At 45.4% G+C, this 14,662-nt stretch overlaps 1 protein-coding gene across 11 annotated transcripts in view; it reads left to right on the forward strand.

Annotated features, from left to right (window-relative positions):
• The window catches only part of LOC116432788 (uncharacterized), a 57,533-nt gene that overhangs the window by 20,762 nt on the left and 22,109 nt on the right, over positions 1–14,662 (forward strand). Inside the window, exon 5 of one of the 11 annotated variants that reach the window (XM_076370818.1) lies at positions 4,564–8,113. The exons of 6 other annotated variants lie outside the window; for them this stretch is intronic. In XM_076370818.1, the coding sequence (XP_076226933.1) occupies positions 4,564–7,357 (2,794 nt within the window). In that variant the 3' untranslated portion in view covers positions 7,358–8,113. Of the gene's footprint in view, positions 1–197; positions 1,828–4,563; positions 8,152–8,225; positions 10,466–12,040; positions 14,479–14,662 lie in introns of those variants that run through there. 4 more of the 11 variants (XM_076370822.1, XM_076370825.1, XM_076370824.1 and 1 more) reach the window with 4 other exon arrangements.

Below are 14,662 nucleotides of genomic sequence, written 5' to 3' on the forward strand. Positions count from 1 at the left end.
AAAGAAAAGAAAGACCTCAAACCGACCACGAGCGGTATGCTGAACACTCGTAGAGCGTGCTTGATTTATCGACTTCGCTTTCAGGTGTACGATATCGTACTGCCCGCTGGACGAACGCGTCCGGGCGCAGAAAAGACTGCGATCGCACACCGAGGACATCCGATACTGATGTGCCCATTCCAATTTTTCTATTCCAGGTACAACCAGCTACAGTTTTCCGAAGAGTATTATCCGATGGCGATGTTGACGAAGCTCGATCTGATGAAGAAGGACGCGGTGCCAGCCTCGAAAGCGTCCCAGCCGCCGGCGTCCGGTACAGCGCCACCGACTACCACCGCTCAGCTACCAGCTAACCAGGAGCAAAACTTCATAAAGCAGGAGGTGAACGACGAAGACGACGAAGAGGACCTGCCGTTAGCCTATCACTGTAAACTGTGCGGTGTGTTCTTCGCGTCTCAAGCTCTGTTGGACAATCACGAGATCGAGCACAAAGGTAAACGCAAGAACACGTGCGCCCAGTGCGGTCGGGTGTTCCGGACCTACGTGAACCTGAGGAAGCACATGAAGAAGCACAGCGGCCGCAAGGGTGGCCGCAAAGCCGGCAACACCTCAGTGAACCGCTCCACGTCGCTGAAGGTGAAAAAAGAGAAGCCAGAACTGGAGTTCCTCTGCAAGACCTGCAACAAGGTGTTCCGCCATAAGAGCAACTACCAGAAGCATTTGATGCGTCACACGGTCGGTGACCTCACTTGTAAACACTGCCCGAAGAAATTCCGGTTGTTCCGCGACCTGACCAGGCACGAGAAGACACACTTCTACCCTAGCTACATGTGTAAAGAATGCGACTACGAGACCACCGTGTTAGCGGCCCTCAGCATCCACATGCTGAGACACACCGATAAAGCGGACCTGCCGTTCAAGTGCAACGACTGCGACAAACGGTTCCGCAAAGCGATCGACTTGCAAGAGCACTACAACATTCATTCCGGAGACAAACCGTTCGTGTGCCAGTTGTGCGGCAGCGCCTTCTATCTGAGACGACAGTTGTCCGCCCATTGCAGGCGCATGCATCCCGAGATGAAGGCCAACAAGGTGACCAGCACTGCCTGCGACATCTGCGGTCGCGTGCTCGCCACGAAGAGATCGTTGTTCCGTCACAAGGAGAGCCACAATCCCACCAAGCTCTACCTCTGCGACTACTGCGGGAAGAGTCTCAGCAGCGCCGAACACCTGAAGAAGCACAGACGCATACACACCGGCGAGAAACCTTACGTCTGCGACATCTGCGGCAAAGGGTTCACCGACTCCGAGAACCTGCGGATGCATAGGCGGGTCCACACCGGCGAGAAACCGTACAAGTGCGACCAGTGTCCGAAAGCGTTCTCGCAGAGATCCACGCTGACCATTCACAGGAGAGGTCACACCGGCGAGAGACCGTATGTCTGTCAGATCTGCAATCGAGGCTTCTCCTGCCAGGGGAACCTGACCGCGCATCAGAAGTCGACCTGCGTATAAGAGTCCCTTGACGTGCGAGTGCCTTCTCGCGGAGGTGGAACTCTTGACCTTGAACAGTGTGAACTGTGCGCGAGACTTTGATTTGAGACGTTTCACTTGTTCTTCGACCGTTCGGTTTTCAGGTCGCTATGCACGCTAGATGATCCAGACGAATGAAGCAGGAGGAAAACTGCGAATAATGTTCTTCATTCTTTTCTCTCTTTTTCCTTTTTTTTAACGTTTGATGATATTCGTTGGCGGTATCAACATCGCCTATTATGGTGCGACTAATTGTATTAGTTATTAATATTACGTGTTCCACGCTTTCCAGTGCTTGTTCGCTGTTTTAATTAATTTTTCTTTCTTCTTCTCCCCCCCTCTCTCTCTCTCTCTCTCTCTCTTCTGTCCCCCTTTCCATCTCTACGTTTACATTTGTCTTTTAAGATACTGACTATTAAGCGAACGATAGTTCTTGACCGAGAGTATGTATGCTCGTTTGCGAGAGAAATGTGTTTGTTCGGATGACGTTCGAATAGTTTACTCTGTATTCCAAGCAGCGTGCGTGGATTCGTTGTAACAGGGCAGAAGTGAACTTGTTGTTATCGATTTTATACGGCGATTCGTTTGGTGTTTCGTTCATGTTAACCGTCGCTACTCGTTTATTACAAGTTGAACAAAGAGAACCAAGCGTATGGTCAATGCGGATTGAATTAAAGCTGCCGGGACGTTCGTCTCGTTCCGTCGATTCGTTTAGGCGAGAGTATCATTCCCGTTCATGTCTCATTAGAAAGAACCTCGGTCACTGAAAGAAAACCACTCGACGACCAAGAAGAACGCCGGCGACAAACTCAAATAAAACACGCGTGCATATCGCATTGTTGAAACCTGACATTGTTGGTTGCAGACCCGCGGGGATCGTTATTTGGAACGCAATACCTGCGGCCGTCGACGTTGCGAAAGGTCCTATGACTGTTCGCTGTATCGACGAGCACAGATACGCTCGCAGTCCCAGGGAAAAGAAGAAACGGAAAGCGAGAAGGATAGAGGATCGAACGGACTACTCGTGCGACCTGTGCAAGCGGAAGTTCGTGAACCAGGGCTCCTACGACCGACACATGATCAAGCACAGCAACGTGCGTCCGCACAGGTGCGACATTTGCGACAAGACGTTCAAACGGCGCGCGGAGTTGGTGAACCACATCGAGCGACACGGCAACGCCGTCTACGCCTGTGACATGTGCACCTTCACCACCAACAACAAGGTCTCGGTGAGGATACACCAGCGACGGATGCACGAGAGGGACTTCCGCTATCCTTGCCACCAGTGCGACAAGTCTTTCATGTCCAACTACGAGCTTCAAGATCACATGACTCGCCACACGGGCCAGAACAACTTCGTCTGCGAGATCTGTGGAAACGCCTACCCTCAGAAGACCCATTTAGCGTCCCACAAACGCTACGCGCACGGCAAACAGAACGCTGGCCCAAAGATATTCAAGTGCATCAAGTGCTACCGCAGGTTCGCGTCCGAGTACAACCGCGACAGACACGCGCGGCTTCACGCTAAACGGTTTTTATGCGCGGAGTGCGGAAAGGACTTCAAGAACAATTATTCGCTGCAGATGCACATACGCACACACACCGGCGAACGGCCGTACGAATGCGACGTTTGCCTGAAGACATTCGCCGTGTCCACCCAGCTGAGGGTCCACAAGCTCATCCACTCTGACGAGAAGCCGTACATGTGCGACGTCTGCGGCAGGAGATTCTCGCAACGCAGCGGACTCATGTCCCATTACAAGAGACACCCTGGCAATCGACCGCGCCCTCCACCTTTGTACCTCAGTAAATTAGAGACTCGATTGGACCGTGCGGACGTTGAACCTAGTTGAACGTGGGTGCTCGGAGAGAAGTGACCAGCGAGGTGAACTTACGGAAATAGGGTCAGGTTGTGGTCCATGTAGGATTGAGTTGAACAGGCAGGTTCAGTGATCATGAGTACCGATTTCGTTTCGAACGGTTTTCGTGTGATTATTGTAATTCGGAGAGAGGAAGATGGAAATTTTGTATCATGAGGGTGGTTTCAAGAACCGTGCTTTTTGAAATGTTCATGTTACTTTAAAATTTCTAAACTGTATCGCATTTCCTGAAATTACTGTAGCTGACGTTTTGATAACTCGATGCCTGCGATTACGCGTGTGATTGTTTATAAGAATCGTTTATTGTATTTGACACAGGGGTTGATCGTCAATGTGTAAGAATCATTTTATATTGTTCCACGTTGATTTCATTTATAAAAGTGATATTTTTCTTGTTTTACTTCGATAAAACAGCTTTATGCGACTTCAATTCTTATTCATTCGAAACCTGCTTCGGAAGTGATCCTGAAAGGAAGGTATGCGACGTGTGCAATACAAAGTTCGTTCTTTACGCTGTTTATCTTTGTTAAATTGAAACATCACATTCGAGAAAAGCCAAGAGTTTTAGAATTGAAAAGGGTATTGGGTACTGCTTCGAGTAATGCGCAAAACATTAATGTACGGCATTCAGTGTACTTAAATAAACAATGGCGAAAGTTAAGAGAAATATCTGAGAACAGAGGAAGCGGTACGAATCGAAAGCCAGTCGAGTGTTCGTTGAACATCCATCGGATTGATATTTGTAAGTGTGCGTGAGCGAGTTCTGTCGAGAACTAAACGTCGTTTGCCCTAAACGCTGTGACACTTTATCGATGTAAGTAGCATTAACTGTAAATTTCCATTAACCGCAAGGACAACATTATTTCAGTGCAATGTTCAAACAGAGATCCATCGCTTGTACTGAACTCTTCCTTTAATTAAATCCTTTTCAGGAATTGTTCAATTCTCATTACGTAATTTGTAATAATTACTCGCGCACTTCTCCCAGCTCCTTTGATCAACGACTCCCTTAACCGCCAGTTTGGACACGAGAATGAAACAGCGTGTCTAATGGCACCGAAACGGTGCCACGATTGTGTTAGTTGCTAGTTTTATAAACCCGACCTCGCCGTGCAATTCTTACGACTCACTAATCCAATGGATGTTTCAGGATGTCAGCGACCGCGGATACTCCTAACCCAGTGCAACCTTTTGTAGCCTGTAAGGAAGATTCTACCATTGAAAACGATCTCGAGGAGGAGACTCTGATCAAACCACCACCCTACTCGGATGAAGAAGACGACAAGTCTACGGATGAGAATTACGAGAATTACTATAATCACCAAACACCTACAAGCATCACAAATTCGGATTCGTTCGAACCTCGTTCGGACGAGATTAACAGTGACCCTCTGGACGTAAAAGTGTCCACTCAAGTCAGCAATGCCTCTGCCATAAACATGATTAGGCAGAATTCCGACACTGCTCCAATATCTATGATTTTTGTACCAGTTATGAACCCACAGAGTGGCCAAATCACGAACTTCGGCATGCCTGTCGGAATGAGAAACGATGCGAGAATGAATGTAGTCAAAAACATTCCGAAACCAGTACAGATGCCACAGTGGACCCCATTGCAGCCTATAATGCAAAAGCCGCAGCACAACATAATGCAAACGCCGCAGCATAATATAATGCAGACTTCCCAGCATAATATAATGCAGACTCCGCAGCATAACATCATGCAGACGTCGCAGCACAACATCATGCAGACGCCGCAGCACAACATCATGCAGACGCCGTTGCGACCCCGATTACGACCCTCGTTGCAGCCTATAATGCCGAAGCCGCCACCGAACACAGCACAGACGCCACTGCCAACTTCAACGCAGCAGTCACGTGCACCAGTCCGTGGGCTGCGGACCGTATTACAGTTTACAGTGCACACGCCAACTTCAACGCAGACATCACTGCCGGCCCCACTTCCGGCCCCACTGCAAGCCTCACCGCAGACACCACTGCCAGCCCCACTGCAGACGCCACTGCAAACCCCACCACAGAGTGTAGTACAGACGCCGTTGCAGATTACATTACCGCCGCCATTACAGACTACAACGCAGACACCACTGCGGACCTCACTGCAGACTATAGCACCGAAGCCGTTGCAGACTTCAACGCAAACACCATTGCGGACCCCACTGCAAACTATAGCACCGAAGCCGTTGCAAACTTCAACGCAGTCACCACTCCGGGTTCCGCTGCAGACTGTAGGACGGACGCCGTTGCAGACTTCAACGCAAACATCGCTACAGACCCTGCCGCAGTTGCTAGCTATAATGCCGGACCAGTTGAACAAGGGAGTCCAAACGCCGTTGGGGACACCGTTACAGACTTTACTGCAAACGTCGCTGCAACCACCAATGCAGATGCCACTGCAGACTTCATCGCAGATTTCAACGCAGACTTCAACGCAGACTTCAACCCAGAGCTCACTGCAGATCCCACTACAGACTTCAACGCAGACATCGCTGCAGACTTCAACGCAGACATCGCTGCAGACTTCAACGGAGACATCGCTGCAGACCCCATTGCAGACTTCAACGCAGACCCCACTGCAGACTTCAACGCAGACACCGTTGCGGTCCCTGCCACAGAACGCAATAAGGATGCCGGTGCGGACCCCGCTGCTACCTATAATGTCGAACTGGTCGCACAAAGGAATTCAGTCGATGTTGCGACCACCGTTACTGACATCAGTGCAGGGGTCGCTGCAACCCCCAATGCAGTTGCCATTACAGCCTTCAGTGCAGACTTCGCTGCGGACCTCGTTGCAGACTTCGATACAAACAGCGGCGCAATCACCGCAGCAAACGCCGCAACAAACTATGGATAGCTCATTTTTCTCTAAAGACGAAAATGTTGAAACGCCTGCCCAACCGGATGTCGAAACAGATCCGCTGCAATTGCCAGACGAATATGTAGCCTGTACCGAGGAGAATGAACCGATTGTATCGACTGAAGAAGAAGAACCGTTGCCTAAATCAGTACCAGTTGAACCGGAACCGACGAAGATAGAAAAGGAACCTGAGGAAGAGGAATTGGATGTTACGGAACTAGCCTGGGAGGAACTACTGCACACGTGCCCGGTGTGTGATTTAGAGTACAAAACCGTCGAACAGATGGAAGCACACATGCGACGAAAGCACCAGAAGAAACACCGATGTAAGAAATGCTCCCATACTTACGATTCTACCGAAGCTTACGAGAAGCACTTGAAAACCCACGAGAAAAATAAATACTGGGAGTGCAACGCGTGCCATTGGAAGTACAAGACTAGGGAAAGACTTATAGCTCATCAGATTAAGATGCATAGCAACGTGGATCCGAAAGCGATAAACAAGGACAAGCTTCAAGAAGAATTTGTGTTTAGCATTGGCGTGGGGGATGATGTGAAGACCAGTTGGGGTTGTGAGGTGTTGGCGTCGGGGAAAAAGTTTCCTTGCAAGAGGTGTGAGAACGTTTACACTAGAAAATCTTTTCTGATTGCCCACGAACGCATCGCTCACGGGGTAGACCCGTACAACAACTTGCGCTGCAACGTCTGCGATAAAGTGTTCAACTATAGACATCAACTTAGCAGACACAGAGAGGTGCATGGAGAAGGTTACCTGTGCTCTGTGTGTGGCAAGGAATTCATCAGCCACCGTTCCCTCCAGCTGCACACTACGACACACACCGGTGAACGACGCGTTCAGTGTAAGGTCTGCTCGAAGTATTTTAGCACGAAGATGTCGCTGAGAGTGCACGAGTTGATACACAAAGGTATAAGACCTTACGTGTGCGACATTTGCGGGAAGAACTTCACTCAGCGATCGAGCATGATGATTCATCGCAGGAAACATCCTGGGGATCATCCTAGACCTCCTCCTACGTCCTTGAAAAATATAAAGGCTGTTGAAGATTGAGTCAAACATTTATATATTGAAAGAATGTTTAGCAGAATTATGATTCTCTTCCCACTGGAGTTAGCGGAATGTGATACGAAGACTAATTTTGACGATCAAACATGTTCAGTTCTTTGCGAGTTGGAATCAATTTTTGGAATCAAACGTTTGAACAATAGAAGCTTTACTCTGATAACGAGAACGTAAGAATGTTCGGGATTCATTGTGATTTATCTTGATCTATACGCAGTCAGTTAAGTGACTTTTGTTATGTTTCATTTATCTTCGCATTGTTCTGCTCGTTAGTTGTATCTTCATTCATCTGAATCGCGACGAATCATTGTTATTAACTGTTTAAAGTGTCTCTGGATTTCGTTGTATTATTTGTTGTTTTGACAAGTGACAGTTTTTTAGATTTATGTAGACACTGCGCGCGTTACAACCATGAGGTTTGCATGATAATGTATATGTACGTGTTGCGAGGAGATGCGTCGAATGTTAATTCAGCTTGATCATCGACATACGCCGTGCAACTGGAAGGTGTACAGGAGTCAATACAATTCAATAAACAGTTTTTACAAAACACTAAGTACCTGGGAAAGTCAAAGTAACAACGATTGTAACGCCTATATAGCGAATAACCCTCTCGAATTTCGTGTCGACTGTAACGGAATGTAGACAGATACAGTCCGGGATGTAAGTGATATTGAACTACATAAATTTCTATGAAACTTCCTCGTTCAAATCCTTCATCAGTTCTCGGTGCAATGACCAAAAAAAAAAAAGAAAAATGAAAAAATGAGCCGCGAGCGAGTGTTTATATGTGTTGTATTCTTGAAACGCAAACGGATCCTTTCTTGCGACTGACTAAAATGAATGGGTGTTTCAGGAAATCGACGACCGCGGAAACCATACAGCAACCAGCGCAACCGCTTTTTGTAGAATGTGGCGGGCCGCCGATTCTGGACCAGGATCAAATGCTGATCAGAATTAAAACGCCGCCAATTTCCGATTTTGAGGAAGAAGAGTGCATAGTGAGCGACGTCGATAGCGACTACTACGGTTTAAATGGTGGACGGTCGCTGGAAGATGACGAGAGCGATATGAACGACAACTTGTATCTTCCTAGCTCGAGTTATCGTTCAGTGTCCAGCGAGATGAACGATAACTCATGCTCGAGTAGGATTAACAGCGAATTCGGAACGATAGAAGTCAGCAACGATTCCGTGAAGGAAGATCCCAATAAGAAGCAAACGCCTATGTATTTAGTGCCGGTCAGACACCCGGAAACGAAAATATTGTACAACGTAATAGTGCCATCAGAAGTGCAGGACGAAACGGGGATGAACGTGATTAAAAGCATCTTGATACCTATCCATGAGCCAGATGGAACAGTGACTTACGACGTCAAGAGAGTCGTCGTGCCACTCAAGCCTGAGAACCCGCCCTCGAAACGAAATAGACCGTCGACTGTCAAGGCACCCAAATCCAAGTCTTCGAAAAGTAAAAAGGCCGATGCCAAGTCGAGCAAAGAAGCGGATCAAAAGGAGAAAGAGGAGGAGAAGGACAAGGAAGAGCAAGGAAAGAACGAAGAAGAGAAGAAGAGCGACGAGCAAGAAACAACAGAAGCAGCTGAACCCAAAGAAGAAGTGGACCTCATATTAGCGAATCTCCGGACCATTTGTCCGTTCTGTCAAAAGGGCTTCAAGAACGAGAAGCAAATGTCTAGGCACGTGCGCAGAGAGCACAAGCAGCCGTTCCGCTGCAAAAAGTGTCACTACACGTACGCAAACCAAGAGGATCTTGACAAGCACACGAAGGATCACGAGAAGGACACATTCATGGAGTGTCCGTTCTGCCATTTGAAGTACAAACGGATGTCCGGTTTGAGGGCGCATCAGATCCGGGTGCACACCAACGTGGACCCTGTGTGCATACGCGATAAGACGAAGGACAGCTTCGTGAATGATGTGGAGGAGTTGAAAACTGGCGCAGTGGCTGCGAAGATCTACGTGTGCCAGCACTGCGGGAACGACTATGAGCAGAAATCGTACCTGATCGCTCACAAACGCATCGCCCACGGGATACAAAGGAGAACGCCTAAGAAGTACCAGTGCAAGATCTGCAAGAGGAGCTTCGCCTTCGAGAACAGCCTCACGAGCCACATGGCCTGGCACGATCAAAGCTTCCTGTGCGCCGAGTGCGGCAAAGAGTTCTCTACCAGGTACGCCCTGCAGCTGCACATGAGGAAACATACCGGGGAGCGGCCCTACAAGTGCAAAGATTGCGAAAAGTCGTTCGCCAGGTCCGTGTCCCTCAGAATACACAAAATTATCCATAGTGGCGAAAGGCCGTACGTCTGTGACATCTGCGAGCAACGTTTCACTCAGAGGAGCAGCATGATGGCGCACCGCAAGAAACATCCTGGCAATCATCCCAGGCCACCACCTTTGTACCTCAGCAAACGGAAAAAGAAAACAACGCAGGAACTGTGATGTTAGGAACTTCATTGAAGCACTTTGATGTTCGACATTGTTAAATAACTTTCGATGTGCTGCTCGCCGGCGCGGCATCAGTACTCGATTCACTTCCTTCCAATGCTCGTAACAATGAGACTGTAACTCCTTTGCTCCGTCGACAATATTACATGGTTACCAGCTACTCTCGTTTAGAAAAGTGATATTTTTGTGACTAAACGAAAGATTCGTGTGCATTGTAGCGGCATTCGCTGTTTCATTGTATCGACCGTGACGTCGGGCATCAGGTATGTTGAAAATTCGATTTATGTTGTGTACGTGTGTAGGGAGACGACGTTGTAGTCCAAGATCTCGTTTTCAATCGTCTTCGACATCGACGGAACGTGTGGTGTTGCGTTGTATGTACGTTGTATACAGACCCTCATGTAATTCAATAAACAATTTCCCGAAAGTACAATTGACGAGACAACTGTACCAACAGAAGCGTTGAAGAGATACATATTGAGTTTTACGTGTTTCGTATTGATCGTAAGATAATGTAACGCCCTTTATTGCGGTTCATTGAATGATCTAGAATCTGTGCGTCAATGTAACACTAACTGTACATTCATGTCAACATCACGATGAAAAATGTTTCATTACAGTTTTCAAACGATCCATCGTATCTGAATTTTTCGATCCTCGATATTCATTCCTTTTCAGACGTTTCTTTGATTCTCACTGTAACATTCTACGCGATACGCTTGTGTCGAACTTTGTCGTTGTCCTCGTTGTTGTGTGTTTAATTAGTAACGTCTACGACTGATGTTAGATGTTAATTACGAAGGATTGTCGTCTGCCTTTCATTCAATCTGGACCATGGACCTTTTCTTGCGATTGACTAAACGAATGGATGTTTCAGGATGTCGCCGAGCTCTGATGTTAACCAACTCAACCAATTTTTACAGCATACTCTGGACTTCCGGAAATCGGTATCGGATTTCGATGAAAACGATTCTGGCAATGCTGGAATAGTATCTTGGTTTAGATGATTCATCGTCGAATATAACAAACGAGGAATCGTCATCTAAAGAAGTCACTGACAATCCCACACAGAACAGAATCAACGATGGCTCTGTAACTGAGAAAATCGACGCTATTGTTTTAGTGTTAGTTAGAACGCCAGTTACCAAAATGATTAAAGATGAATTAATACCGATCGAGATTAAAGACGAGACAGCGTTGAACATTATCAAGAGGATCTGTGAGAAGAGTTTCGGTTACAGAAAGTTGAGAATAATTGAACAAATTTAAAACATTCATCCGGATAATATCATCGACGTAATTCTAGTTCGGTGTTTTGCCCCATATACTTACGAAATGTGTCTCGATTTGAATACCAAAAAGAATATTTTATAAACATGAGCATTTCATTTATGTAAACATATATTTTTTATACGTAGTTTATTTATTTCTACCGACGTTACATCGGTAATTATCAATAATTTTCTAAGCTAAATTATACGTCTGAATGCGTGCGAGTGTATGATGAAAATGAGAGTACAAGACTTGCAAATCGATTATCGTATAAAAATTATATTTTCACACATTATGTGTTGGTATAAATATCCTGTGAACAATCTTGATCCAATATTACATAATTTCTGATTCACATCAAGCTGTAATAAAATTCAACACAATCACTTGTTTCTATGAACATATAATGTGTATTTTTTTATTAATGTTTTTATAGTTAAAAACGGAATTCTAATACCCGTGAGATAACGTCTGATTATATGAAATTATATATTATATATAAATGTGGAGAGATAATTAAGAACCACATTTCAATATATTGTGAAGAAAGAATGTATTTTCCTAATATCTTGAATAACAAAGGATTGAATTTACATGGTTGCCAGTTCACAGGTTACGAAAAAGTGACATGACCGTTCTCGTTTAATATCCTTCGGTTTGTACGAATATAGTGCATAATAAAGTAAGTTGAATTTTCAATATATTTCAAAATCCACATAAATTGCAGTTTCAACACTACCTATTATTTTCATCAACTTGTCTGTGAACATCATTTTCTAATGTTCCTTAAGTGGTTTCGCAAAGTTTCTCGTGTTACTTCACTCTTGGATCATCCGAAACCACAACATTTTTATTGCTGGGAAACTAACACTCGAAGGATAACCGAACGAACCGAGAAATCCCTCACTGACACGTATTATCCTTGTTTCAGACACGTACCTATCGCACCACGACAAAAGGTAGTCGTCCAACGACTGTTACTAATACCTGGAAACGGCTTGGCAGTAGATCCATCGACAAAATTGCAACTAAACGCATCAACGGTACACCGACGTTCTAATCCATCGTCGCAATCCAGTAAACAATTAGTGGCACGTGGGATACAAAATATATCAATAAAGCCCGAAGACTCGAAAAGCTCCAAAGAACTGAATACGTATGAAAACAGTGTCAAACATTCTAAGTTAACCAACGAGAAGATTCAGAGGAAGGCTAACAAGAACAACGCCGAAGAGGATGGCGAAGACGTGGATCAAGTTTTGAACACGGTCCGCACAACTTGTCCCTTCTGCGAGAAGCAGTTCAAAGATGTGATAAGGCTGGAGGTGCACGTGACGAACGTGCACCGGAACCCGAACAAGCTGTACAAGTGCGACATGTGCAAGACCTGTTGCTACTCGCAGAGGGAGCTGGAGCAGCACAAGGTGATCCACCGGCCGGACTACTTTTTCGAGTGCCACGTCTGCCAGGTGAAGTACAAAAGGGAGCCTAGCCTGAAGAGGCACATCCTACGCATCCACACGGAGCACGACACCGCGTTCATCTGCGAGCACTGCGGCCGCAGCTTCATAATCAAGATCGACCTGACGCAGCACATAAAAAGATGCCACGATTCGACCTTGCAGGTGTGCAGGTTCTGCGGCAAGGAGGTGAAGGATCTGAAAGGACACGAGTGGAAGCACGAGAAGCGAATGAAGCAGACCGAGTACCAGTACAATTGTCACTTGTGCACGAAGAAGTTCAGGCACAGGTGCAGCCTGGACAAGCACCTGATGCGACACGAGACGAACTTTACCTGCCGCGAATGCGGCGAGGAGTGCCGCGGCTCGAAAGAGTTGCTCAGGCATAAACGGGTGAAACACGGACCAACGAAGGTCTACAATTGCATACTCTGTCGGAAGGACTTCTATTGTACCAGTAATTATTATCAGCACGTGCTGACTCACGCGGGAATCAGGCCGTACAGGTGTGACATTTGCAAAGAGGACTTCACGCAACGGTCCAGCTTGCTGAGGCACAGAAGACAACATCCGGGACCGCTGCCGCCATTCGAATCGGCGCCGCCGCAGGTCACCGAGATGGCGAAGAACTTCTTGCGTAAGCTGCAGAGCGGGCAGATCGACAAGAACTCGGTTTTCAATTGCGACCGGTCTAGGATCTCGTTGACTGTATCTGAAGGAATTGATTAGATCGATAGTTGTTAAATATTTTTTACTCGCGCTTGGATTAGTCTTTCTGATGGGGATCGTTGAAGTTTGTGACCGGAGAGAGGTTAAATTGAACACGAAATCTAGCTGAGTTTCTTTAATTAAGTCCGTTTGGAATTTTCTAAATACGTGGAGTATAAGAAGAAGCTGTGTTGTTTAATAGTCTATTCGGAAAGATGTTTGAGTCATGGAGAAATCTTTTTTATCGAACATTGTTAATGAGAGTATAAGAAAGATTGATTAATTACTTTTTAGAATTCAAATGCAATTGTTAACTTTGTACCAAAGTTTATGGGGAAAAGATTTTTATCAATGTGGATGTATAGGAATTGAATACTCTGTTGTAAATTATTATGAAAGATGTAACTTAAAGGTGTAGCTTTACAATGGTTTAAGTCTTGCGTAGTAATGTGCAAGAAGTGATGTTTCATTGATATTGTATGTAAAATGTTAAATTATTGGTTAATTTGGAGACAGGTAATCGGTGATTAAAACTAGAAGACTGCAAGAAGATTTCCAAAAAGAACTACTGTGATGGTGCACTGTATTAATCTTCGTTCATTCAATGTTCGGCCATTTTTATCCATCTTCTTCGTTTACCTTCTCATTCATTGAAAATGATGTAGAGTTGAACGTGATTTCAACTAATCTGGTGCTGTTGTATATTTAAAAGTAATAATATAAGTATGCAATATAATGATCGTAATATTCGACTGTAATTCTGAAAAATTTTTAATCATTAGGAAATGATCGTTCTGTGTTATGCATTCTTTTCAGAAGTTAATATTTTGACAGTGTACTGATTTTAATAATTTAATCGTAGCTTAATAGAAGTATACAAATAAATAAAATCCGAATATTTAGAAAACAATGTAAAAAATGTATGTATATATGAAAGGATGAAATAGAAACTTAATGATTGTTTCAAATGTCAATTACTAGTCTAGAAAATGCAATACTGCATGCGTACGAGTATCGCAACAGTAATTATGTACGAAAAAACCGAGTTTTCGAAATGTTACCATCAACAACAACAACAACAACAAAAAATACATAAGTACGTCGATTAAGCGACAATAATTACGTAAAATTGTCTTTATTATCTAGCCTATAAGCATAGTACTACCGCAGTCATCATCATTTCATCTCCCACGAACTCGACTGGGGTAGCTCGGTACACTGACCTACAAACAATTCCACGCAAGTCCGATCAAACGAAAAAGTCTTTCACACGGATGAAAATCCAGCCGAAAGACTCGCCAAAGATTCATGCTCGACCCACACCGGTGCATGCACATGCGCGGATAGCGAAACAAAAGCCAAAAACCAAAAAAAAAAAAAAGAAA

This window comes from Nomia melanderi, chromosome 9, assembly GCF_051020985.1.
Source record: "Nomia melanderi isolate GNS246 chromosome 9, iyNomMela1, whole genome shotgun sequence".
Lineage (NCBI taxonomy): Eukaryota > Metazoa > Arthropoda > Insecta > Hymenoptera > Halictidae > Nomia > Nomia melanderi.